Source organism: Tachypleus tridentatus, chromosome 9, assembly GCF_004210375.1.
Source record: "Tachypleus tridentatus isolate NWPU-2018 chromosome 9, ASM421037v1, whole genome shotgun sequence".
In the NCBI taxonomy this organism is placed as follows: domain Eukaryota; kingdom Metazoa; phylum Arthropoda; class Merostomata; order Xiphosura; family Limulidae; genus Tachypleus; species Tachypleus tridentatus.
In genome coordinates this window covers 134638829-134666655 of record NC_134833.1, presented here as the reverse complement: position 1 = coordinate 134666655, position 27827 = coordinate 134638829, and the positions used below count along the sequence as shown (strand labels likewise).

Below are 27827 nucleotides of genomic sequence, written 5' to 3'. Positions count from 1 at the left end.
TTTAAATGCATGTAGTAAGGTGGAAAACTCGGACATAATTTCAGTTAATGTTTTAGGACAACAAGAGACCCATTGGCCCATGTAGGCTACTCCATTCTCTGAACCAAACTAAACTATTAAATAAATAAACACCTCAAAGCCAACTCTTATAACTAATATAGTTATTAAGGCAGTGTTGAAGGAGTTGAAGAGGTTAATGGATGAGTAGTTACAGAGCTGGGTTCTTCCAACATCTTAAGGGAAGCAAAATATTAGGATGGGAGTATAGGGCATTAGAGGGATAATACAAGAAGACTCATATTTTATGATCATGAAATGGTTGTGTTATTAAATTTTACTTTGAAAGTTTTTACTTACAAAAGTTTAAGCAGTATTCTTTGTTATAAGTAGCAAATGTACAATGTTTCAACAAGTTTTTGTCATCTGATAACAGAAGTTTGTCAAAATGTACATTTGTTACTTGTAATACATTTTCTTTCATTACCTATTTGAGCCATCTCCAAGATGTATTTTCTGTAAGTGGGCACCTCTTCATCAAATTAAGCCATTTCTTCATCCTGACCAGTTCCTAGATGGAAACAAGATGCTCACAATAATTTTAAGCTCAAGAAAAAAAATTAGAAGGCTTAAAGAATAATTAAGCTTTTAGGTCAAATGATAGGCTGATGATGTTAAGATTTTGGGGGTTGCTAGTTATGAGAATGCTGCTTTTGCTTTACAAAAGGATTTGAATTGTTTAATATGTTTGGTGAATAAGTTATAGATGACATTTAATTGTATTAAATGGCTGGTAATGAATGTAGGATATCAACATTTGAGTTATGAGTATAGTTTTGGTGGGAATAACCTTAATTGCCTTATGGGAGAAAGGGATTTTAATGTTCTTGTGGTTCAGTCTCTTTAGCCATCCAAGCAATGCACTATTGCTAAGTGGTAGTTATTAATATAAGTATGCTCTTCTCACAACTAGCTTTCCTGATTCAGTGCTGCCCTCTATAAGCAAACTTTTTTCTCACCACTAGTCTGAAGGCTCCAATCTAATCGCTTGTGTTTGCACATAATATTACTGCATTGTTGCAAGTAAACAAGTATGCCACAACCATCCTCTAGTAAGAGTGTGGCACCACCTTCTAACACAGGTGGCTTCCTCTATACTTATTTTTCAATCATCACTTCTTGATTTGGTACTTGTGTTGAGATATCTTTTTTCCTTTTCTGAGATTTCTTAATATTAATGCTTGGTTGAAGTGTTTACAAAACCAACTGTTGTGAACTTTTTTTTTTTCAAACAGTTCTGCCTCTGCAGACTTTATGCATCTTATTATCCTGAACACGAAGTGCATAGAGATTAGTCATCTCCATGATGTCTAGTAAAGGCTAGGGTATTCCATCATTCTATCTGTTCTTTGTTCTTATTTTCCTATCATTTTTATTTGCAACTTCCTTTTCAACACAATGTCAGTTCCATTGTGTTTGTTGTGATGTTTCTTTTATATAGGTTTCTGTAGGTGCTCATCTGTCACCATTTGAGCTCTTGTGGTCACACTTTTCCATTTTCTCAGGGGTTTTACTACTTTTTTTTTCTCATGGACTTACTCTCCTCTTCCCTTACCCTCCTCTTTTCAACCCTGTTTTTTTTGTTCTCACCTTCTGCTCTTATTTTCCACAAACTCTTTGGGACAGTGTTCATCACCATTTCTACTAATTTCTCACTCCCAGTCAACACCTTATTTACTGAGGAGGTGTTTTTCAACTTGTTCTCAGGTGAGATCAGCCTTCTTTCATTTGCCTGTGTGCATTAATCTTGCTGTCATGTGGATTTGCACCTATTCTACTCATTCTGTGTTTGATGTTTTGTGATTATGGCTTCAGGTGAACTTTATATTCTTTATAGTCACCTGTATGTATGTCACAGGTAATACTTTGACTTCAATAAATGTCTTCTGTATCTTCCCTCATTCTAATATTTGTATGGGTGGCTGGATTGATCTCCTAATCCATTACCTCCACCCATTCTGGACCTACAACTCTTCACCTACACTTCCCTCTCTTGTTGGAGATCATCCCTGATAATGTATTTTGTGTTTGGCACTTGGATTCATGATGAGTTTTTTTCTTCATATCCACATGCTTGAACTTCTGGTACACTGTTGGACATGATGCTCCTAGTGAATTGTTTGTTTGTATTTCATTCCAACAACTATTTTGTTTTTATAATTTCACCACCATCATGTAATCATTCTTGGGCCAATTTTTAATGGGTAGTTTCCTCGCTTGCCATGTATTGGGTAGTGTGACTGGGTTGTGGACCATCTCCAATTACCAAATTGTGTTTTGCCCACAGTATATAGCTTCTTTCTCTGTTTTCATTGGGGGTTCTCTCTCTATCTAGAGGACTCTACTGATCATCGTCCAGCCAACCCTCTCACTTTCATGCTTCTTCTCTTCTCCTGAGGATTCTGGTGGTTGAAGGGTCCAACCCTAACACACCACTTTGGCCTTGAATTCCTGTAGATGGGCAGCCTTTGTCCACTTGGGCTAGGGTCACCCAAGTACCAGTGTTGGATGTTTTCAACAGGTGCTGCAAACATTGTATCTGATGCTGGTGTTTGGGTATAGTGTTCATGAAACCCTAGCATTGTAATGCATCCCCTCATAGGGTTCCTTGGTGGGTGAGGTCAGGGGTGCATAAACATTCTTTTTTTTATTATGGATCCTCCAAATAAAAACTTAAATAAAATAGTGAAAAAAACAGTCCATAGGTAAATAACCACATCTTGAAGGTTTAGAGCAGTAATCTTCAACACCTGTAACACCTGTTGTACCTCATTTTCTTATCCTACACTCTCTTTCAGACAAACCTTTAGGGCAAATGTCTCCCTTTTTCATTCAGAAGGGACTAGAGGGATTTGCTGGCTCTCCAAAGTCAGTAAAGAAACTTCAATCTGGTGACATATTGGTGGAAACATTCACATCTCAACACAGTGAACTCTTGCATTCCAAGGCAATTGGGTGGGGATATACCTATTGAGGTTACACCTCATGCTACTTTGAATTTGTTGAGAGGGATTTGAAGAATATCCCTGAGTCAGAGATTCTTGCTGGTTTCTCCACTCAAAGAGTTTCTGTAGTGAGGCTATCTCCACTCACAAAGATGGAATTACAATGCCGACCAATATCCTCATTCTGGCATTTACATCACCATGTCTACCTGCCACAATCATGGCAGGTTATCTTAGTTGCAGAGTATGGCCATACATTTTGAACCCTCTCCGATATTTCCACTGTCAGTGGTTTGGTCATTTAAAGACGTCGTGTCATGGTTCCTTGATGTGTGCTCATTACGGTGGCAAGGACCATGATGCCTATGAGTGTAATGGACCCTCATTGCATCAATTGCAATGGCTCTCACCTGTCCTACTTTTGTTCTTGCCATAAATTGTTGGAAGAAAAAAAGGTGCAGTGTTTGAAACTGATTCATAACACTACTTATCCTGAGGCTCAAAAGTTGCTGTCCACCACTGTGCCTTCAAAAGAATTGTTCTCAAAACAAATGAAAAGCCTTTTGATCTCCATGTTAAAAAAGTTGATGAATCAATGTCAACACCAATTTCTGTCTATTAATCTGTCTACTGCTATTAATCTCTCAATTTGCTTCCCTCTACTATTCTCCCACTTTTCATGGAGGGTTGACAATCACCCATGAGGCAGTGATCATTTTCCTATAATTTTGAGAGAGATTGGCCTTGGTCAATGCCACCCGACCACATGCCCTGGTAGAAGCTGGATCAAGCAAACTGGCCCTCTTTCATTGCTGTTGCAGAACTTGATCCTGCCATCATCTGTTAGCCATCAATAGATGACTGTGTGGCAGCAGTAACTTACTGTATTATACAAGCAGCTGCTCATAGCATTCCTAAAACCTTGACACGTTTTCCACTATATCCTTGTTTATGGTGGATTCCTGCCTGCCACATGGCATGGAAGGCTCAAAAAGAGGCTTGGGATACTTTCTGTAGATATTCCACACTCTTGAACTGCATCGCTTTCCAGCAGGCTCAAGCACATGCTCGGTGGGTAAGTTGTCAAAACTAGAAGGATTCTTGGATTAAGTTCACAACCAGCATCTCTTCTACCATCAGTTCCAAAGTCATATAGGACAAGATTTGAAATGTCAGTGGGCAATACAGTTCTATCCCTCTCTTGGTCTTGCTCTCTGATGGCCAGGAAGTAGGTGATACCTGTAGCACTGCCAGTATTCTAGGTGAAAGGTTTTGCTGGGTATCTAGCACTTCTGCTACATCCTCCACCTTCTTAGCCATCAAAACTCAGGTAGAGCAATCACCTCTTTCCATTTGAGCTGATTGTCTTTACAACTACAATCGTCCCTTTACACTGGTGGAACTCAAATTGGCCCTTTGTCGGTCTGTTACATCAGTTGGATCTGATGATGTACACTATGAAATGCTGTGCCATCTATCTCCTGCTTCTCTTGCTATTCTTCTGATTATTTTTAACTGGATCTGACAGGAAAATGATTTTCCTGATGCCTGGTGCCAGGCTATTATCCTACATTTCTCTAAGCCTGGAAGGATTTCAAGATTCCTTCAAACTACCTTCCAGTTGCTTTAATGAGCTGTTTCTGTAAGACCTTAGAGAAGATGGTTAATGCTCGTTTTGTTTAGCTCCTCGAATCAGACAACTTCCTCTCACCCACCCAGTGTGGGTTCTGATGACAGCACTTCACTATGAACCACCTGATTCAATTTGAAACATCAATCAGAGAAACCTTTCTCAGATGACGACATCTTGTATCAATATTCTTTGACATTGAGAAGGCTTATGATACAACGTGGAGGTATGGCATTTTGCAAGACCTCCATATATGTGGGTTACATGGCCATTTGCCCACTTTTACTGAACATTTTTTAATGGACAGGAAATTCCAAGTTAATGTGGGTTTGACACTTTCCCATTCTTTTCTATAGGAACTTGGAGACTGTGTAAAGATTAATGCCATCACTGAACAACTTTCTCTTACTGTTACAAACGGACTCTATGTTGATGACTTTCATATCTCATGTCAGTTGTCGAACATAAGGCATATTGAGCGGTAGCTACAGACTGTCTTCATTCGTTTATCAAAATGAACCACAGCAAAGTTCTTGGGGCTTATCTTTGATTGTAAGCTGACCTTTATGCCACACATCAATCAGCTACAGGTCAAATGTACAAGAGTGCTAAACATCCTCTGTGTTCCCTCTTCCACCACTTGAGGAGTGGATTGATGTTCTATGCTAAAGATATATTGTGCTCTTATTTGATCAAAACTAGACTGTGGGTCACTGGTCTATGGCAATGCCAGGACCTCGGCCTTGAAGATACTGGACTCCATTCATCATCAGGGACTTTGGCTCTGCACCTGGGCTTTCCATGCTTTCCCAGTCCAAAGCTTATACATAGTCTCATGAACCTCTTGTACACCTCTGCCATTTGCAACTGTCTTTTCTGTATTCTTTGAAACTGTGATCCTTATCACAGCATCTCACCTGGTGTTGTGTTTACCTTCCTCAGTGAGCCATGCTTTTTCAAAACAGATGATCTGTCATTGTTCATTTTGGCCTTTGTATTCAGTTGCAGTTGGATGGATTGGGTCTGTCCTTGGATAACATTGCTGTATCCACTGGTCAGCCCATCCCACCATGGCTTCTTACAGCTCCCAAATGTGACCTATCTTTAAGTCATCTGAGAAAAGCAGATACTCCTGATTGAAAGTACTGTCTGTTATTTGCTGAACATCTTTTGAACCATCCTTCCATTCCTATTTATTTAGATGGTTCAAATTCAGGCTACTGTGTAGGCTCTGCCACAGTTTGTTGTGATTTGGTGGTTGCATGCAGAATCCCCTCTACAGCTTCTGCATTCAGAGCTGAACTGTACACCATTTCTCTTGCCCTGGGTCACATAGAAGCTGAGCAGTACTCAAACTGCACTATTTGTATTGACTCACTTAGTTCTCTACTGATCCTGGAATCACTCCATGTTTGTTCACACCCTGTTTTCTCTGATATGTAAAACCGACTGGTCCATTTCTCTTTAACATCTACTTCTATCCAGTTTTTCTGGATACTGGGCCATGTTGGTATTTGTGGGAATGAGCTCGCCCACACCCCAGCTAAAATAGTCTGCTATGGCACTCTCACTGCTGTGTCTGTTCTACACATGGAGTATAGTCCTGTATTCAAGGCTTGGCTCCATGCCAGTTGGCAGTTGACTGGAAGTGAGCAATGTGAAAACAAGCTTTTCCAAATAAAACTCTACATTGAACTTTGAGCATCTTGTTTCCTTAAGGATCAGAAAGAGGAAATTGTTCTAACTAGACTACTATATATATTGAACTTTGACTGTCTTGTTTCCTTAAGGATCAGAAAGAGGAAATTGTTCTAACTAGACTACGCATTGGTCACAGTTTTTTAACTCATTGTTTTCTTTTATTTGGAACTGATGCACCAATGTGTTGTCTATGTAACACTCATGTCACAGTAAGCCACATTTTATTGTCTTGCCATTGTTATGAGTCATAACAATGGCACCATTTTAAATATGTTCTGTCCCAAGGTTTGTCCATAACATTAGACAGTGTTATTGGTGATGGTGACACTCTCCACCTTGGAAATATTTTTAGTTTTTTAAAGGTCATTAATCTTTTTAATGCTATTTAAGTTTTTTCATTTATACATTAGACTTTTTTTAATGTGATTCTCTTTTAAGAATCAAAGTACATCTAGTTCGATTTGAAATTAGAAAATGGCTGTAACATCAAAATACTCAAAATCAGGACTGGAAAGACCAACTTCAGGTGACTAATGCTGCTGTTTTAACTACCCGTTAGTCATCCTGGTGAGTTATAATTAAAATTTTGCTACAAGTCTTTTAAAACCTTTATTACTTTCTGAAAATGGTCATAACACCAAATAATTCAGAACCAGGACTGGAAAGGCCAACTTCAGGTGACTGATGGTGGTTTTTTAACTTACCTGTTAGTCTTCTTGGTGAGTTATGATAATTGCAATTATGCTACAGAAAGTCCTTTACAACTTGTATTACTGTAGTTTTTCCCTTACTGCTGTAGACTTGATGTAAACATTGCTTTTAATGCTATTTATGTTTTTTAAAAACTTGTTTTGTTTTACCTTAATTTCCTTTTATGGATTTTACTAAATTTACTTCAATTTTAACTTTTTACTGGATGTTTGGCACAGATAGCCTAGCTGCTTTGTGCCATAAAACACCAAACCAACCAACCAGCCAACCAACATTTTAGTCCCTTGCAGGATCCTGCTCAGTGGTGAGTGTTGTAAATAAAGTTTTTCATCAACATTAAAGTGCCTTTTTTCCTTTTTGTTTATTCAGTTCTACCTATGGGACCCTTGAAAATCTCATTGGGACTTTAAAAATTCTTGAAAGTCTGGGACACATTACTGTGGGACCCAAGTGAGAAATCTCTGTGGTGTATTTGTATCAATGTCTGTTTCTATCTCAGTATTTTTTTGGTATTTGCAATTCATGGTGTGTATATATATATATATTATATGATTTTTAAAAAATATATTTCTACATTTTTGAACCACAAATGTTTACTTTCAGTTGTTATTCAGTATTTTTTTCATGGAAGCTAATTTTTTAAACCTGATTTTGTTGGTTGTTTTTATTTTTTTGTTTAATTTACTTTCATTTTTCTTTTTGGTAATGATATCATATTTTTGGCACTTGTGTTTTTTATGTTTTGGGAAGTGAACTTGTTTCTATAAACAATTTTTTGTTGTATTTTTGTGTGTTAGGAATTGATTGAGAATATTAATTCGAGTTGGGCAATTAACACAACCAGTATGATTGATTACATATGAAAATCAATCACTTAAATTTGTATAATGTAAAATTGTTTAATAATAATTGATTGCCTCACAATTAATCAACTTATTGGAATTACTAATTATGATTATTCTAATTACCCAAGTAATAATAATGTAGCTATGATGCATTTTTTATTTTATTTTTATTTAACAACTGTTTTTAGTCTAATCAGAGTTACTATTCATGAAAATATTCAACTAATTGAAATTAATGTTTCTGGTTATTAGTTGTTTATTGTTTCAATTATACAAGTAATTTATGTTTTTATTACAGTTTCTTGTTATTTTTTGGTTAGTTCAACAGGTTTGGTTCATATTGCCACTATACATACATGTAAACAACTTTTGATTGTGATTGTGAGGCTGTGACCCAGTGTCCTTCAGTTACATAACTAACCACACTGATACCTGTTATTCATGTTTACTTAGATTGAATTGAATAATAGTATAAGTTTAATTCAATATATTACTTATTTATTATATCCTGCAAAGGAAACCAGTGCTATTTAAGGTAAGATTGCTTTAACAAAAATGTTAGGGTAGGTTTATATTCATTATTCTTTATTTTCTCAAAATGTTGATTGTTGAATTGCTTCTTTATGTAATTGTGTTTGTCAGAATTTACTAAACATGGAAAAACAACAGTCTAGTAACATTTAGCACTATGTTAAGTTGTTAGGCTTTTTACATGAACAGGCTTCCCATTTAATTTTCTAGCTTTGGCTATCATCACATTTCATTTAACAGTTACCTAATACAATTGTGCCTGAAAACTTCTATCACATTAAATGAAGGATAGTTAAAAAATGTTAAAATAAAACTAAAATAAGCTATGAAGAGCAGGATTAACCGTTTTGAGAATAATTGATCAACAAGTCTGGTGATTAATTGATTAGCAAATTCCTTTAATCATACAAATTTAGTTTTAACAGATGTAAATCGTTTTGTGATTTAATGTATGTTATTTGGCATATTTGTGTATCATCTGTGTTTCTGTTTTACCTCCTTAAGTAGTACCAAGATTTTTAAACATTTTTTTTTGGTAGAGTTTGTGTACCCTTTCCCATGTTTGTGCTGTGTTCCTGGCTTGTATAAGTAAATTCTGTGGATTTTTGTGAATATTTTGTATTTGGTTGTTAATGATATTTATTATGTTTTCAATAATTTTTTCTCATTTGTGGATTTTTGGTGTTTTTTTTATCTTTCATATCAGGACAGAATAAAGTCTTTTGTATTTCTCACTTATTTTGTTTATAATTGGCTCGGCATGGCCAAGCGTGTTAAGGCGTGCAACTTGTAATCTGAGGGTCGCAGGTTCTCATCCCCATCGCACTAAACATGCTTGCCCTTTCAGCCATGGGGACATTATAATGTGATGGTCAATCCCACTATTCGTTGGTAAAAGAGTAGCCCAAGAGTTGGCGGTAGGTGGTGATGACTAGCTGCCTTCCCTCTAGTCCTACACTGCTAAATTAGGGACGGCTAGTGCAGATAGCCCTCGAGTAGCTTTGTGTGAAATTCAAAACAAACAAACAAATTGTTTATAATTTTTCTTAGTTTTCTAATTACTCTCCCCCACCTTTCACTAATAATATTTTTCTGCACTTCCCTCTTGCAAAAAATATAGTCTTTTCAGGTACTTTAGTCCTGTTTTTGAAATAGATTTGTTTAATCTATATCTTGTACCAGCTGGCTTGTCATGTCATAATGTGATTTTTATCTGGTAAAAGTTATTTGTAGTGGTAGTACTGTAATTATTGTAGCTCATTTATATACAAAGTGCTATTGATATTCCTCAGATGTAGATCTTAAAAGGTTACCATATCCAGAGCAGAAAAATGCTGGATTATGTGTTTGCAGCAACTGGAAAGGCATCAGGAAAAAGGTATGCTTGAAAGCTTAATTTTGAACATATTTCCATAGTTACATTAATAAATTGCTATTTGTGGTTATTTATATCTTGCATTACTCTTCTAGGCATTTTCATATTGTATTGTGTGGATAACAACTTACTCATATTGTGTGTAGTGGAAATAATGTGTATTAAATTAGAATTTTTAGTAATACATGTATTATAAATATGTATACACACAGCCATATATATGAAAATAATGCCCATTCATTAGTGTTTGTAGTCTCTGTGGTAAGCATGCTTGTTGTTACATATGGACAGATACCTGGAGCAGCAGGTTTGTGAATATACAGTGTGAATAACAGTGCCACATAAATTTTTGCCTATGGAGCTATCACTGACCCCATTGACAAGATACTGAACAAAGCCACATTTGAAAAGTTGGACCGTATGTTTTTATAACAGGTGTGTTCAGCTAATCAAATATAAAACATGTGCCAGAACCAGAAAGAAACTACAAACGTGACAAACAAGCATTGGAAAATAATAACTTAAAAGCATTACCTAGTAATGATAGTGTTCTGTATAGCATATAGTATTTGAGCTGAAGGACGTGATTGAAAAAAAAAAAGCTTTCTTTCTAGCTAATGCTTGGCAATTGAATTATAAAGTGTTTTAAGCTTAATATAAATTATTGTATTTTAATTAATTTTAACAAAAGAGCAGAGAAACTCATTGAAACCATATTATGTGTGCTGAAAATTTAAATCTGTATGTACTTTTCTTATTTAATTTTGAGAGAAATTGAGTTGTTGAAGAAAAACAAGTTAGGCTGGATGTTATCTGACATATCTTGAACTGAGAAGTAAAAATGTATATATATGTATGAAGAACATTTGAAATTATGGTCATTCACTTCTTCTATACAACAAGAGTATTGCTTTATATATTATAGTGTACTTTATAATATAGATGTATTAACACTCCTACGAAAAGACGTTTCTAGTCCTGATTTCTCCAAGCCCGTTCCCCTGGCTGTGGTTTCGCTAGATAGTAGATAGGGACAGTGGGAACCTCGTTAATCCATTCATTAATGGGTTTAAATGGCAATTTCATTTAAATACAAAATTATTAGCCTAATATTAATAATCTTTCAAGTTGCTCTGGGGCCTACTAGGCCCCAATTTTCGTAGGAGTGTTAAATAAAATTAGCTCCATGTCACCATAATACTTATCCCGTTAGCTCTAATCAAGTATCTCAAAATATTATACCTTCTAGAATACTGCATATGTTAATGTATTGAGAGAAAAATGAGATGTTCAAACTATACATCCTTTTATTATTATTATTTTTTAATAGAAACACTTAACTATTAGTTTTAGTATATGTGTGTATGTATATATATACAGAAAACTGTGCATATTTAAAAATGCAACATATTTTGTTTAATTTTACTGTGTTTTGTTTTGGGTTAAAAATTATGGTTGTAATTAATCAGAGGTTGGGATTTGCTGTTTCTAATGGTATCCTTCCTCAGGGTTTTGTTTACTTATTTAATTTAAATGCATTTATTTAATTTCACTAAAATATGTACATATATATATATATATATTAGTGAAAATAATACATTTTAATGAAGTTAAATCACAAGGAAGGACTGCATTAAAAACAGCAAATCCAAACCTCTGACTAATTATAGTAGCTTGTTATAATTCAAAAAGAAGCCCAAACAAAATAAATTAAACAAAAACTCTGCATCAACTGAAAAGACCCAAAGGTACGAGCTACAATGTGGAATTATAAAATGTATCCTAAGTTGACTGCAGAAGTAGGATCCACATTTTTTATTTTACAAAATGAATTTGTGTAGGTAATAGGGTGAAAACTATTTACATTTTTTGCTATTACATTTTATAGCATTTACAGAAATATAATTAATGTAACCAGCTCGCTAAGCTAAATTATAGTTTCACAATGTGTCATTAGTTAAGGCTATTATAGTTAAATATTGGTAGTGAGTGGTATCTTTCAAATTATATGTAAACTAGTCAAATCTGCACTGTAAGGTCATGATACTTTACATTTATAATTTTCATGGCCACCAAATACACACTGCTGAGATGGGGTGTTCCACAATATCGCTTGGAGGTTTATCCTCATTATATATTTGATTCATTAGTTTGTTTGTACTGAACAGTACTTATCCATGGACTACATATGTAAAGCAGAAGGGGATAGCTGCTCATCTTTGCTATCACGTGTCCTGAATAAATTGGTATGGTATTCTTTTCAAAATAGGGTTTTGTAGTCATTCATTGCACTGTCTCAGGTGTTGTCATTTTTCTGAACTCTCCATTGCATTTTCTTCTTCCTTCTCTTCTTATGGAATTTGGAGGTCATTACCACTTGTTAGTTCCAAGCTGCTGGAGTGAAGGAGATAATTAGAAACTTTATATAAACTAAACCATTCAGTTGTGATTAGGGTGGTAGTGTTCTGCTGGTGTAGATAATGAAATTTTCTTAATTTTATATATACTGAGAGTGAGCTGTCAAAATTGCAGTTCACATTTCAGTTGGGATCCCTCATTCTGTCCCATGTAAAGGTTGGTTCCCAGTGGCTAAATTTTGGATTTAGAGCTAAGCAAATAAGCATTTGTCCTCACATGTGTATTACAGATGTTTATATTTCCTCACTCATTTTCTTGTTAGTCCTTTTGTGTTATGGGTCACAGTGGAAGTACTTGCAGATTAATATAGTTCTTTCCCTTTTGCTATCTCTCAATGTTCTTACAATTCCAAGGATGTTACTGAACTTGGATTGGTTCCTGTTATTTTGATTTTTAGAGCTAGATATTTTATTCTCAGACCAATCAATCAATTTCTCACATTGCTATAATGGGTTTGGGGGGTATGAGATTCCTCCTGGTCTCATGATCTTGAGGTGAACATAATATGTTTATTTTTCCTTTCCCCACTTTATGTCTGGTTTTGCATTACAGTTGATTTGGCTCTGGTATGGTTGCCTTTCCTACCCCTAGATGGGATGTTAGTTCCCAGTGGTATGGGTTTTGGATTTTAGTCAACTCACAGCATTATGATCCTCTTTCCTATCCCAACAAAGATGTTAGTTCTAAGTGTTTGGCTTTTGAATTGTAGTGTTGGTTCCTGGCAGTCTGGGCTTGGGATGTAGTTGACTTTTTGCATATGGTTTGTTGCACTCTAATCACTCAACACCTGGAAGCACATACTTTAACACACATCCACATTTATGTATTATGGGATGTGATTTGTGTATTTTGTAAGTTGGATTCCTATCCAATTATTGTTCTCTCCCTATTGAATGTGCTACTTCCTATTTCTGCCCATATCTGCAGCATCTTTTTCCATACAAGATGAAGAGTATATCTTGGTGCAGTCTCCAATGTATGATCTTTGAATTCAAATATCTTTTCTGTTGGAGTATCTCTCAGATGCTTTCAAAGGATGCTTCTTTCTTTTTCTAGCACTGGTCCCTCTAACTATTCAGTATGGGACTCTAGCTATTTATGTGAAAGGAGGTAATGTACTATATCATAAATTATAATTTTCCTATGCTGAAAATGTATTTCTAATATGTTCATATCTCTTTCCACCTTTTCTCTTCACTGAAAACTAGTGTTTTTATTTTCTGTTGAAACTTGAACTGCTAATTTGGCAGAATTGAATAGAGGGAGCCTTATGCATCAAGAGAGTATGTTGCCTTCATATTGGGTAAGGGCTGTTGCATGATGATTTCATGCAAGATGCATTGGAGTCAGTAAATTTTAGATAGGTGGAAGCCTTAAGGCTTGTGGCATGCATGAAAAATTTTGTGTATAGAGGGCAGCACTAAATGAGAGGAGGGAAGTACTTTTCAAAAATAGATTTTAAGTGTAAGAAAATTATAACTTTTGTATTTTATATAGAGGATCATCACTCACGGACTTCATGAGAAAACCAGATAGGGATTTTTGCCCTTCCCTATTGATCCACAATTCTCAGAATCTGGATCTTTCTGCTTTTCAAAATAGGGAATTCTGTCATCCATTGCACAGTCTTCTGTGTGTTACTCCTTCTAATTCCCCAGTGCATATTATCCCCAATTTCTTCTTCTAGTGGAGAACAGGAGTCCTTACTACTCTAGTTCTCTGTTGCAGTGGCTGGAGTGGTGGATCATAGAACTTTCCTCCTGAGTGGGGTTGTACACTGAAAGAAATCAAACTCATAATAGAAGTAATTCTATATATCCAAGACACTTTCCATTGGATTTTAATTGCTGTATCTTATGCAAGATACTTTCTGCAGGATGAACTGTACTTGACATAATCTGATGTATTCCAAGGTGCTTATCCACAATGTTTTTTTTTTTCATGGGTAGACCACATTTATTAACCTCAAAAACTTGTGTGTTTCTACTGTTGTTTTTACCCAGATGAACTGCACTTGGCATAACCTAACATATTCCAAGGTTTTTCCCCTGGATTTTTTTTCTCAGGTGGACTGCATTTAGTATATCCATATGGAATGTATGCTTATATCAGATTATATGGCACCTAATTATGATTGATTTTTCCTATACCACATACTATGGTCTGCTACACATGTGGATGAATAATGCATTATTTGTTGATAACAGGCTGATTCTAAATTATCAGAAAAAATCACATTTAACTATTTACTTATAATATTCTTAATGTTTTTTATTTTGAAGGGAAAGATAGCTTATGTTGCTACCAATATCCTTGACAAGACATCAGTTGACATGTTATGGTGTACCCCAAGACTTTTCCCTTGGTGTGTAATTCTTCAGGCTTGTTATCAGTTGTATACCAGATATTTCACATGCCAACTCTATGCTGATTCATGTAGTAGTTTACTGCACTGCTACAAAAGAGGGTGAGGAGCATAAGTGTTACAAAAGTAGTGCTGTACCCTACATGTGTGCCTTTTTTCTTTTAGCACACTTGTTCCTTTCAGGCAGTTGTTATTTGTGTATCTTGACACTGTTGTGCCTTCACAGACTCCTCCACCTTTTCAATGTGGGATTCTAACTTTCAGTGAATAAAAGTAGTATTATTATTTTGTAAGTGAACATTTTTCTACACTGAAAATGTACTTCCAATAGGTATTTATCTATTCTTCTCCACTCATATGCTTGTGTTTTAGTTTTAAATACCAGTTCTATACAGTGAGGATTCTGCATAAAGAGGTGGTACATTATGACTGGTTGAGGGTAATCACATGATATGCACATTTTGAAATGTTGCAAAATTAAAAGAGTATAACAGACTGTTGCACTGTAAGTGAAAAATGTCTGTCAAGATTTTACTGCCATTGTATATCATATGAGTGGTACTTCTCTGTCTCATTTATCTCTCCTCCAGGCCCTTCATTGCTCATTTTCTATTGTCTGCTCAGCTTGCCTTGTCTAATGATAACTTCAAACAGCTATTTCCTTCACCTGCCTTTGCTTCTTGATCTTCCTTTGCAACTCTGATTATTCAGGTATGTGACATTTTTTCTCCTTCTTTAGGTTTTGATGAGTCTGAGTTTGCTTTATTTCATGAGCTTGTCTTCTGAATTTTTTGCTTTCCTTGATGAAACCCACTTGAAATAAAAATGTATCTCAGAATGGCTGATATGGGTATTAACACTTTTATTAATAAAGCAGAGAACAATGTTTTGACCTTCCTAGTTCATCTTCAGGTTAACAGAGAGAGAGTTTGCAATTGACCATTGCTGGTCACATGTCTTAGCGACAAGAGTATAAACAGGTATAGAATTGTAGGGGCATTGCAGTTAGATGTTAGGTTATTAATTAGTATAGGTATAAAGGTGTTTCTTTATATTGGGTTAACTCTATACACCTCAACATTAAGTTCACCTATGAACAGGAAAAAAAAAACAAGTAGCGTTTTTTAACCTGAAGATCACAAGAACCGATACACAATTCAAAACAGAAATCCACAGAAAAATCACCCATACTGGATGATACGTTCCCTGGGACTCAACACATGAAACAAAACAAAAACTCAACATATTATGAAACCAAATAAACACAGCCAAAAAACTATGCTCACCTGATAAAATTAGTGATGAAATCAACAAAATAAAACAACACTTCATCAGCATTAATAAATTCCTCTAAAAACTGTTGAGAAAGTTATATGTACACATCTAGATCAACAACAAACAAACGATAATAAATCCCAAGATACAACAAACTACAAATCCTTACACTGCTACATATCATATGTTTCCAATATCAGTGAAAAAATAACCAACATTTGAAAAAAACTTAAAAACAAAACACAACATTCCAGTAAACACCAAGTTTATTCAAAAACCAGGTACAAAATTAAAGTCCATACGATGTAAAGACTACGCTGACAAACACAACACCAACATTATTTATAAAATATAATACAACAGGAGAAAACTAACCAAATAACATTTTTAAACTCAATATCACGAAAACCAATACACAGTTTAAAACAGAAATCCACAGAAAAACTACACATACTTGATTATACATTCCCTGGGACTCAGCACATGAAACAAAACAAAAACGTAACATATTATGAAACCAAATAAACACTCTGTCGTTGGCATCATTATTGGACTTCTTTCTCAGTGCTCCTTAGTTAAAGATAAACTTTTTCTCAGTATGAGAGATATCATTATTTTCCAAGTTGTTGGTGACCAAAATTGCTGTTTCAGATGCATTTCTTCACATGTTAATTCGTCCTTTACCTGTCATTTCCTACACTTTGTCAACAATAATCATGTTTTTGATTCACCACATTCCATTAAATTTTCAATCTGGTTATGTATTTTCCCAGTGAATGCATTGTTTGGTCTTCACTTCCATTATTATTATAAACAATTGGCTCCTGTTGACTCTGTCTATTTAAACTTCTACTGAGATAACCTCCTTTCTCCTTTGGAAAGCATCTTGTGTAGGATGGTTGTTCAAGTGCTTCTAGTTTTTCTTGACTTCCTGCTTATTATGGTCCTCCTGGATATTTTTCTCAATTTATGTGCAGGATGGGCTTAACCATTGCTTTTGCATCTTCACACTGTAGAGATTGTGATTTCAAAGGATCTTAATTTTCTTACCTTAACTGTGTGAGGGGTTCTCTTGCTTTTGGGGATTCTGGCTTCCCTGATTCCCTTATTCCTCTAAGGCATTGCCATATATATCTCCTTCAGTAGATCCTGGTGGTTAATTGAACATGTCCTGGAATTTCTTGTCAGCCCTCATGCCTTTCCATCTATCCATCCCTTCTAGCCATCTGTGTTGTGGTGGCTCCTCTGCTCCAGAATCAGTTTGCTTTTGGGCAAAGACGTCTCTCTTTTCAAATGGGAGATAGTTCTATACACCCACTATTTTAGGGGTTTGGTCTCCAGAGCAGTATTTCTTTTACATTAATATCCGGGAAATGTTGACTGCTTATCAGACTTGCCAAATCTTCATTTTCAGATTACAGATCGTCTTATTTGTTACACCCCTTGCTAGGCCCTTCCAATTGATCCTCTTTGGCTGACTTAATTATGGTTTCCCTTCTTGCATTATTTGTTGTCTTCAGATCCATTTCCCTCTTGAAGGTCCTTTCTCTGCCAGCTAAAGACATCAATCTCTCATTAGAGGTGTCATGTCTTTTGCTTAATGCATTGGACACTCAGGTTTTTCATGCATAGTAGTTTATTTTCTGTCAAGGTTTTGCTTACTTACCACACTGGCCCTTTCTTGTTGCAAATGAGTCATTCACTGTTACTACTGGTCCCTTCACTACTCACTTGCATCTTACTGCTTTTTACTTTGTTGACAGGAGTTTATCCATGTCAACATTTATCAATTATTGAGTGTCTTTGTTTCACAATGTTTTGTCTCTTCAATTTCTTTTCTCATCAGTCATTCTCTTTTCTTGGACCATTCTTCTGGCATGAAATTTCAGCAGTTTTCCAAGATTTTACTATTTCCTTTTTGAACCATTGGCTTTCTGTCATATGTATCATTTGTTCTTGAAGATGTAACCTCTGATGCTTACTTCCATTAACCTTATCACTCTTTATGACTAGAATTACTTGATTTTATTTTGAGACTGCTCCTTTCTCACTAAGTCTTGAACTGCTTACAAGGGTGGATGTTTTCTCCTATCACTCCTTCTTTCATTTGTTATCTATATGTGATTGTTCTGGCCCTGATCATCTTTTCTATCTGCTTTTGTATGTTCATTGTTATCTTTGTATGTTCATTGTTATCTTTGTATGTTCATTGTTATCTTTGTATGTTCATTGTTATCTTTCTCCTTCTGTAAAAATTGCCAGTGCTTCTTCTTGCAATGGGATGCATCCTTCTCTTGTTACTTTTTACAGCTGAGTTTGTCACTCATTTGCTTGGTGAATGTTTTTGGAGTGAAGATGCTTGTATACTTTATTGCATCAATTTCCATCAAGTTCATCAGTTCATAGCTTCTCTTGCTTCTCAATGACATTATTCCCAGATAAGATACTATTGGTTGGAATGTGGATGCACCTAATATGTCTTTTATATTTGTATTATCTCCCTCACATGGCAGTTTGTTGTGCTTCTGGCTTTTGCCCCCCTTAAGTAGCCATTCTTCATTGTACTCAGATGCATTCATGAGTATTGTTATTTTGTTTTTCCCTTTATCCTCCTCTTACTTCTTGCAATTTTTAGGTCTTTCTGTTTCTCACCCCATTATGATATAACCAACCGTGTAGTTGATGTTACTTCACAGAGAATACTTACCCAAAAACTGCATTGGATAAGTCCATTCACCCATTTTTCAATGCCTGCTGTTGAAATAGGATTTTTTATAAGACTGCTTTAACAATGTATACATATATATTATATCTTCTAGTCTAACAACAGCAATATATACATATATATAATATCTTCTAGTCTAACAACTTTTTCCCTGCTGTCTGTAGTTGTGGTCATGTATTGTATCATCTCTTAGTGTGGTGTTCTATATGTTTGTGCCTAATGGCAGTAGTCCAGGCACCTCTTCAGCATTCTAATCTCTCTTGCTTCTAGTTGAATACATGAGGATCCTTGCCTCCCCAGTCCAAAGCTGCTGGTAATGTTGATATTGAGAGTTCTTTATCAAGTGGTGAAATCCTACTGGTGCAGAATCAAGTAGATGAACATCTTATTTGAGAAGTAGGACTGGAATGTTAACTGATAGTACAGTACAGGACACTTCTCTTTATTGTGACAAAGCCATTCCCAATGGTTTTATCTTTCTGGATGGGGCTTGAGTACACATCAAAACACTAGTCTAGGATCTCTCTCTCTCTCTCTGCACCTATTTGTTATCATATCTTGCATAAGTATTTCTCCAAATACTGAATGGCCTGACTTACAGCCAAACTATATACTCATGCTCAGCAATCTGCCTATGAGATAAGGGTGGGTGGAGCAACATGTCATTCTGTCTACTTTAATAATATGTTAGTACCTAACAAAATATTTTTCAGACAATATTTCTTTGCTTTAACACCTCTACTGGTCAGAGAGTATGCCCTGCTTGAAATAGGTATGGTATCCCACTGAGTGCTGCCTAACTAAGCTACCATCACCACCTCTTGGAAGTCTTATTCCTCTTCGTTTCTGATGGTGTTTACAGAAAGGAGCTCAGTTTTTAATTTCTCTGTACTGGTTCATCCACCATTCTCAATGGGGTGTTCTAGCTCTTTGTGATGTTGAGAGATAAGTAACATTTCTGAAATTAACATTTCTCGTACGTAAAAATGCATTCTAGATAGATACTCATTTCTTTGTGCTACCTTCTGGTGCTTTTAGTTTGTCTTGTCAAGAGTAAGCCCATGTTCTTGTGCTAATGTTCATGGGAATTACTGCATTTTGTAAAATGCGTCATCTTCCTGTTAGTGCAGTGTTATAGTCTAATGATGATTACATAAGAAGTTGGAGCAATACCATTGACACGTGTAGGGATTTAGAGCTTTTTTTAAAGGCCTGTAACGTGCAAGAAATTATTGGCAGTATATGAGTTACTTGCACAATGTGAGCAACTATCTGAAATGCACTTTCAAGAAAGGAAAATGTTCACCTTCAAAGTTTGAACTGTTTGATTTTTAAAAAAATTGTAATTCCAATAAAGACTCAGAAATTAGAATGCTTTTCAAGAGTGAGCTTTTTTTATCTCTTTAACAGCTCAAAGTTTTTGTAATTTATTTTACATTTCTATTCACCTTGTAGTGACTTCCAGTACTCTGTCACTTATTAAAATAGGTTTTGATATATGATATGATTTTGAAGCTTGCATGTTTTTATTTTTACCATTGGGATGACAACAAAATAGAAGTAAGTACACAACAGTGAATAGAATTGTAAAGATACGTATCATGTGATAATTTACATTAGTCTATAAATAAAAGATAAATAACAGATTCCATGAAATACCTATGTCAATTAAGAAAAAGGAAAATGTTCTTATGAAGAGATTGAAGTGGTTAGTGTAGGAGCTTAGAATCAAAGTTGTACGTCTAGTGAAAAAGAAAATAAATATTTAACACCTGTTTATATAGTCATTAAATTGTTGGCCAGCTGTATAATATCAAGTAATGAATGTGATGAAATATTATAACATTATTCAAAGACCTAAATTGGTATAAATTTCAAAATTTCTATGTAGGGAAGTAAAACAAACTTAAAACCTCATAAATAATCATCAATATTTTAAGGGCTCTAGATAGGTTCATGTAGTTCTTTTGAGTTGTAATGTGTTCATGTAAACATCTTTTTTTTTTTTTTTTTGTAGAACTTAAAGATATTACCAGAAGTTGTATATTTAGTTTCAAGCATACTAACTAAACCAAATTCATCATTTAGTTACAGGATTAAATGTATTGTTTAATAATTGTTTTCCTTTTTTTATAGAAATCCTAACGAAGAATTGTCAGTTGAAACAATAGAAGACTTAATTTCTAATGAACTGGAAGCATTGAATGATTATACTAGAGAGCAAAAAGGTTATTTTACAAGTTCAAAATACTTAAGTTTTTAAATTTACACAAGTCTGTGAATGGCTTACATTTCCTCCTAAACACATCTGGTGATGTATAGTACAGTGACAGTGTGTGTGTAAAGGTGATGTAAATTTCAGTTTATAAATGCTAATGAAGTATCTTTTCCAAAATTATATAATTTTTGCAAGTGATATATCACTTCATCATCTCTAATCTCTGCAAAACAACAACAAACATAAACATTCAACAACTGCCTGGTTAATAAAGACCCACTTAAACATAAAGTGGTTTTAAATATATAACAGTAACTTTACCAAAAGTATAAAAGAAATAAATACACCATCAACTATAGTATAGCAAAATAATAAAACTTGTTTAGAAAAGCTGCCAAAGCAAACCATGTTTGGCAACAGGTCAAGAATTGTTTTCTCAAGAATTTTCTTTAGCTTATTTGGATCAGAGACAGTTGTAAAAAAGGTCAGTATTAATGAAAAAAAACTTCAAAATTTGTAAGATTTTACACATTTCTTTGCAATCAAATGGTGTTGTAACTGTTGGAATGGGAAGAAGTTTCAAACTTTATTGTACATACATTGAGAACACATACATATTGGTGTAGATATGCATGACACTTCTTAAAAAAACAGTCTAAACACAGTCGTGGTGCATAAGTACTACTTACAGTATCATATTAGCTGAATGTAATGATTATTAAATGAAACCCTACAAGAAATTAGAATTCAGTGCATTTATTTCATTCAAATTATGTAAAAAGTTTACACTAGTAAAACAGGAAGAAAAACGGAGAGAGTAACAGAACAAAAGTGGACTATTAAAAATAAAACTACAAATAATGCAATATTCTCCAAACAAGAGACTTTGACTAGCCTGTGAATTTTAAATCAGCAAAAATTATATATAAAATTGAAAAATTAAAGAAAAATTTTTGAAGGTTGTATTTTTAAAAGTTTAACAAACTTTAATACATCTGAAGGCCACTCATCCCTAACTGTTTATTTGTATTCTTTGAGGGAATTTCACAATCATGTATCAGTTAAACAGTGTAGATAAATTTCTTTTCAGTAGATTGTAGAACGGAAGAAAGCATAAGAGTGGCAAAATTAGTTTCCTAGTATTTATGGTAATACTTTGTTTGAAAAGTGTTTATTTTTAAAATTTTGGGCATGATTGTTCTTCTGCTGAAAGTTTACTGATTGAGACTTAGTTTTTATCATGTAAAAATGTATTTCTTACATTTATATTTTGAATATAAATTCATGGTCATTGCTACCTCAACATAGAATGTTTCATTTGGGTGACCATATGCTCAGTTGTTAAAACAAAAGAGTAATGGTTTTGAATGTTTAATAAGAGATATCTTAATATGTTAAGATGGAAGTGGAGCTCACTTTAAACATTAAAAATAGTGTCTACAATATACTTAAAAACTGAGGAGAATTTTCCAAAAAAATTCCAAACAAATCTGCCAAATAGTGGATTTATCAGACATTATAAAAATGAAGAAAATACCATTAAACTTGTTTACTTGCAATGTGAATCCATTCATAAGTACCTTTTATTTTAAATAATCATTATAAAAGCAACACATGATTAGTACTGTGTTATTTGTATTCTTTAAATGTAATGTTCTGTACAAGTTGGTAAAGTTTGTTTTTGCCTATTGTAATTAAAAGCACCCTATATAATTGACACATTTTATAAATTCAGTTATTGATTAGATTTAACTTTTTATACTTGGTTAATCAGTTCTACCAGGCTGGTTGATAGTTAGAATAACAAGGATTGTTTTTGTTTAGTGACAACTGTAGTTCATACGAAAAGATAAATAGTTCCTTGGTATTAATATCAATTATCCATATAGAATTAGCTTTGTATAACCTCTTCAGTTAATTACTGCATTTAAGTTGCATGTATTTCATACAAGCTCTTATACAGATAGATCAATTTTTAAGGAAAATTGTAACTTATGGGATTTATGAATAATTGCTGTGTAATGTAACAGTGTTTAAAATTGTCTATACATTTTTAATTCTTCAGATGAGTATGTAATTTAATCTGTTTTTATATTGATGTCATTGCACTAACTTCAGTCACACTTTATATTTAGCACAGCAGTCTGTTTTTAAATTTTTTATGGCACATTCACTGCAAGAATGAGTGCAAAGGATTTGTTTAATTTGTATCATTATTTTATTCTGTTAGTGGTGGTAATGTGTTTAAGCAGGAACAGTATTATCATATTTTATACATTAAGCACATTTTATAGCTAAAAATTAGAATTTATAAACACTACAAACATAAGAATTGAAAGGAACACCTTTAAAATCCATCACTAGTAGATTCTAGGTGCTGGTATGATTGTAATGTCTTTATAAGTTTTTATTATTATATTTCTTATTTTAACATTTTTTAATCTCAAATTATATTTGACATTCCAAAACTAATCTTGATTCTTTCCTAAATGCTTTAAGTGCTTTACTTTTTATAAGATTTGTAAAAAAAAGCAATAAGTTTAAGGAAATATTTTAAATCTTGATTTTCAGGAGATACAGGACGTTTAGGACCGAAGCATGTTGTATTTGATTCAAATACCAGTGTTGGTGGATTAAACATTGATAAGGAAAAACTAGGGGTAAGTACAAGTTTATTCTTTACCATTTGAAAGAATGTTTTTTATATTTTGGTTTGAGTACTATTTGTATCAAAATTCATCTTGATCTATTAGTAACTTCAAGATAAAACTTTGTTGGCAAACTTCTGCTCTGATACAGACTGAACTGTTCCTGTATCCTGATAATTGTAAATTTAATTGATGAATTTCAAATGGTTGAAGTAATTTTTCTGTGCATGTTGTATTTTAATATCACCATCAGACTTTATTTGAAACCTTCATGCACTTTTACTGTTGCCAGGTCTTTTTGTTTATTATGTTTTTGTTCCTCTCAGTTGCTGTATGCACCTTTCACAGTCTTACTTTATCTGAATTTAGGTTTTATTTTCCTCTATCACTAAATTACTTAAACCCTGGAATGAAAATATCTACCATTAATCATCTGTAAAAGTTTTAATTGGATTTCTTTCGGTCTTTTCAGGAGAGAAGTTTGTGAAACCATTTATTTTATTCTCTTTCCCTTTTAGAACTTAGGTTTGATGTCTTTAATTGGATGAGGTGGGAGGGATGGTATGATTAAGGTACTAAGAGTTTTAAAGTGGTTTCAACCAGAGTATTTTTCTTATTTTTCACACATGCCACTTCTTTCCTAGGTTTTAATTTGTTTTACTTTGTGTGAGATTTTTTTCTTAATCATAAATCTTGCAGTTGTGGAATTTGCTTGATTGATTAATTGTTGGGCTAATTAATTAATTACGTCACATTTGGTGTATTGTGTTCAGTCTTGGACTCTTTACCTTAGAAAAGACATTGAATTGTTGAAAGTGGTTAAGAGAAGGGTTACTAGAATGGTTCCTGGGATGGAGGGGCTGTCACATGAGGAGAGGTTGAAACTCTCAAATTGTTTTCTCTTGAAAAACGATGAGGGGGATCTGATTGGGGTGTTTAAGATTGTAAAAGGAAGTGATATTGTTGATGCACCACCTTCTTTGTAATTAACAGTGAGAACAGTAGCACTAGGGGACAGAAAAAGATTTTGGATGGGTGGAAGTTACCTTCAGCAAAGAGTTTTATTTTTCTAACAGAGTGGTTAACCTTTGGAATTGGTTGCTTTCAGTTGTTGTGAAGGCAGTAAATTTAAGTTGTTTAAGAGAAAGCTTGATAAGTATATGAATGATAAGAGCTGGCTTTAAGAGATTTTTTAAATTTATTTATTAGTAGTTTTAGTTTAGAGGATGGACCAGCTGAGGGAGACCAACAAGTCCCATGTTATCCCAAAACATTGTGTTAAAGGGGCTAATACAATATGTTTAGTTCCATATGTATATTTGTTTTGAAACTATATTTTAATTTTCATTGCAATAGGAAATACTTTTTTGTAAAGTTATTTTTTTTCGCATGAATAAAATGCTTTTGTACAACAAAGAAATAAAATATTAACCCTTAAAACTAAACAGATGAATGTATATTTATGTTTTAATATGACATTACTATATACATAAAATAACTCATTATCACATTTAAAATTTAATTTTGACATAAATGCAATTTTCTGAAACAAAACAAAACCTATTTATATTAGTTTTGAAATATTAAGTGTCTTTTTGTATTTGTAGTTATTTGGTCAAGGGAACTTCAGCTCCATTCTCTCCAACACCTGTGTATATAGAGGTAGGTAGGAAAATGTTCATCTTGTAGTAATTTCAGTAAAAGTATTAAGAGATGTAGCATGTTAAACTATTTCAGCACTTTTATTTTGGTGAATGCCATTTCACTGGTGCTCATAAGTGTTTTTTTTTCAAGTTTTCTTTTTGGTGTGCTTGTCTTAAAAGGGATTTAGAAAGGATGAGAACAATATATTTTTAGTGAATTTGTTAGAAATAGTCTTGTGTCACATCATGTTGCAAAGTTTTGTATCATGACAACATGGCAACTGTAATCTCCTAAAACCCCAATGATATACATATGCACAAAGGTTTCATTGGTTTTTTAGTGACACAATGATTTGACATGTGTGAACTATGTTTTGTTTGTGATTTGGTGATGTTAAAATAAGTATTTTATTGGTGTTATTTGAAGAAAATGTGACAGTCTTTTATCAGTTTAATCTAATAGATGTGTTAACTGACACTTTTGATATGTGTTTCCAAAACTTTGACCATGTCATCTTATTGAACTACTTTCTGTTTCACATATGTGTGTCACTCTGTTATTTGTTGTGTATCTGTTCACTAAAATATTCAAACATCTTTGAAACTATAAAGAGAGAGAAAAAAAGGTAACAGCTCATGTCCTTTTTTCAAACAAAAGCATTGCTATTTATTAACAGTTAATGCATGCACCAACTTAAAGATTACATTAAGCATTGAATACCTAATCTGAACTTTGTAGCATTAATATAATAACTTTTCTCTCAAACATTTTGACATGATCTTACTCTGTTAATTTTAAGTTTATTCACCACCGATCATTAAAGGTTTGTTCTTGTGTATGATAAATTTGTTAGGTATGTAATTCTTCTGTTTTGCTAGAAACATTTAAATTTAATGAAAAGATGAACTTTGAATAGCTTTTTTAGCAATATTAACAGTTTTTTCCATTAAAAACTGTGCCACATAATTTCTAGAAAAGACTAGATCTGATAGTTTACTAAAATATTACTTGACTTCACTTCAAACAAAATTGTTTATTTTACTTAACATGTATATACTTTGTGTTACTCATAGTTTAAGATGTGTGGGACTGATCTTCCATCAGTTAAAGAAACACCAAACCTTCAAGAATTTGTGGTTTCATTTTAATAATTATGAATGAAAAGATTATTTCTAAAGAAAACACTTCTTTCTCAAGTGAGTAATTAATAATTATATAATATGATTATTATTATTTTTTACCAGAACAATATAAAAAACAGTGAAATTCAGCATTACAATTTTGCAGCAAGCACATATTAGTCCAAAACAACAGGCCATTACATCAAGCTTATCTAGCCAAATAATCTTGATAACTTGATCTAGAAATGGCTTACATCATAGCTTATTTAATTGCCAACTATTTGATAACTCATTTGTTATAACTTTCACTTTGAGAAAGGCAAAGTGCACGTGCCATGACCTTTACACTCAGAATTGAATTAAATGAGTTTATCATCAGTATATGTCAGTAAACTTTGTATGAAAACATAGTTTGTAATTTAAACTTTTACTTGATGTGAGTTTCAGTTTCTTCATTTTAAAAAGAAATGTTATAAAAATATTAATATTATATTTTCTGAGTCAGGTGCTGCATCTGAGCTCTGATGTCTCCATTTCAGAAGTTTCTAGTTTATAAAGTAGACTGCTGCAGTTTTCAAACAGTTAGATATACAAACTATACATACTTATAAACGAGAACCTAAAGGTAGAATCTCCTAAGATACTGATTTTCAGAGATATCAATAAATTTGTTAAACCCTCTAGAGAAACTACTCTACTTCTCCCTCTCACTTTTTAGATTGTTTGAACTTTGCATGGTTGATGAACATGTTTATAACCAATAGAAAGAGCATATTCTCCTTTGCATAAATCTTATAAGTCTTTATTCAAGTTTTAACAGCATAACCTATTAGTTGAGGAGAATTCTTTAGTTTATATTAATCAAATTTTCTGTTCCAAACAGTATCAGGATTCTTTTTAACATACATATACTTTATTTGAAATACACATAAATATTTGTTTGGACACACATTTTTGAGACTCAACGAAGTGTAGGGAAAAAAGTGTAAGATTTTTACTGGAGTGAAAATGGTTAGAGTAAGTGGTAAGTATCACAAGAGTTTTCATGCTTATTACTTTTAACATAAGTAACTGGAAAGAAAAAATTTTGTAATTACACTAGATTGAGTGCCAGAATGGAACTGATATTAGATATTGAACTGTTTAAGTTAGCTTTGCAAGAAACATTTAATGGGGGTCTGCTGTGATTTAACTTTTTGATGTGAGGTTTATTGTTCCAGTGAGTACAAAGTACATTAATAAAACCTTCAAAAAATGTGCAAAAATTCAGCAGTTGCAACTGTTAAAATAAGTAACTTGAAACTTTCTGATTAGTAGTTTAAATAGTTTTCTTGTTGGTGCAAAAAATGCTCAAGTCAGAACAGAGTAAAAATATTATTATTCATTTTATTTAATATTTTTTCAACTTTTCATTGTAAATTTTCATTTCTGGAAAGTTAGTGTTAGGATAGAGAAAATAAGAGATAAAATAGAAAGTGTTATTGAAAAAAACTTCTGATATTCATTACAAGGTTGTAAATGTTATCAGGCCTTGAAAATCTTTTCTTCATCATCTCATTATTGAATGTATAGATCTCAGCTCTCTCTGAAAAATGTGTTGTTTGTTAGAAACTCTGTT

At 33.6% G+C, this 27827-nt stretch overlaps 1 protein-coding gene across 6 annotated transcripts in view; it reads left to right on the top strand.

Moving 5' to 3' along the window:
• Positions 1-27827, top strand: part of LOC143226430 (E3 ubiquitin-protein ligase RNF123-like) — a 121760-nt gene that overhangs the window by 1604 nt on the left and 92329 nt on the right. For 3 of the 6 annotated variants that reach the window (XM_076457376.1, XM_076457375.1, XM_076457371.1), the window contains exons 2-6: positions 7263-7348; positions 9713-9798; positions 20715-20806; positions 23368-23456; positions 25052-25106. Coding sequence is in view for 5 of the 6 variants with exons in the window: in XM_076457375.1 (XP_076313490.1) it covers positions 9752-9798; positions 20715-20806; positions 23368-23456; positions 25052-25106 (283 nt within the window). In the remaining variant the exon portion in view is untranslated. Of the gene's footprint in view, positions 1-7262; positions 7349-8405; positions 8425-9712; positions 9799-20714; positions 20807-23367; positions 23457-25051; positions 25107-27827 lie in introns of those variants that run through there. The other 3 variants (XM_076457372.1, XM_076457373.1, XM_076457374.1) reach the window with 2 other exon arrangements.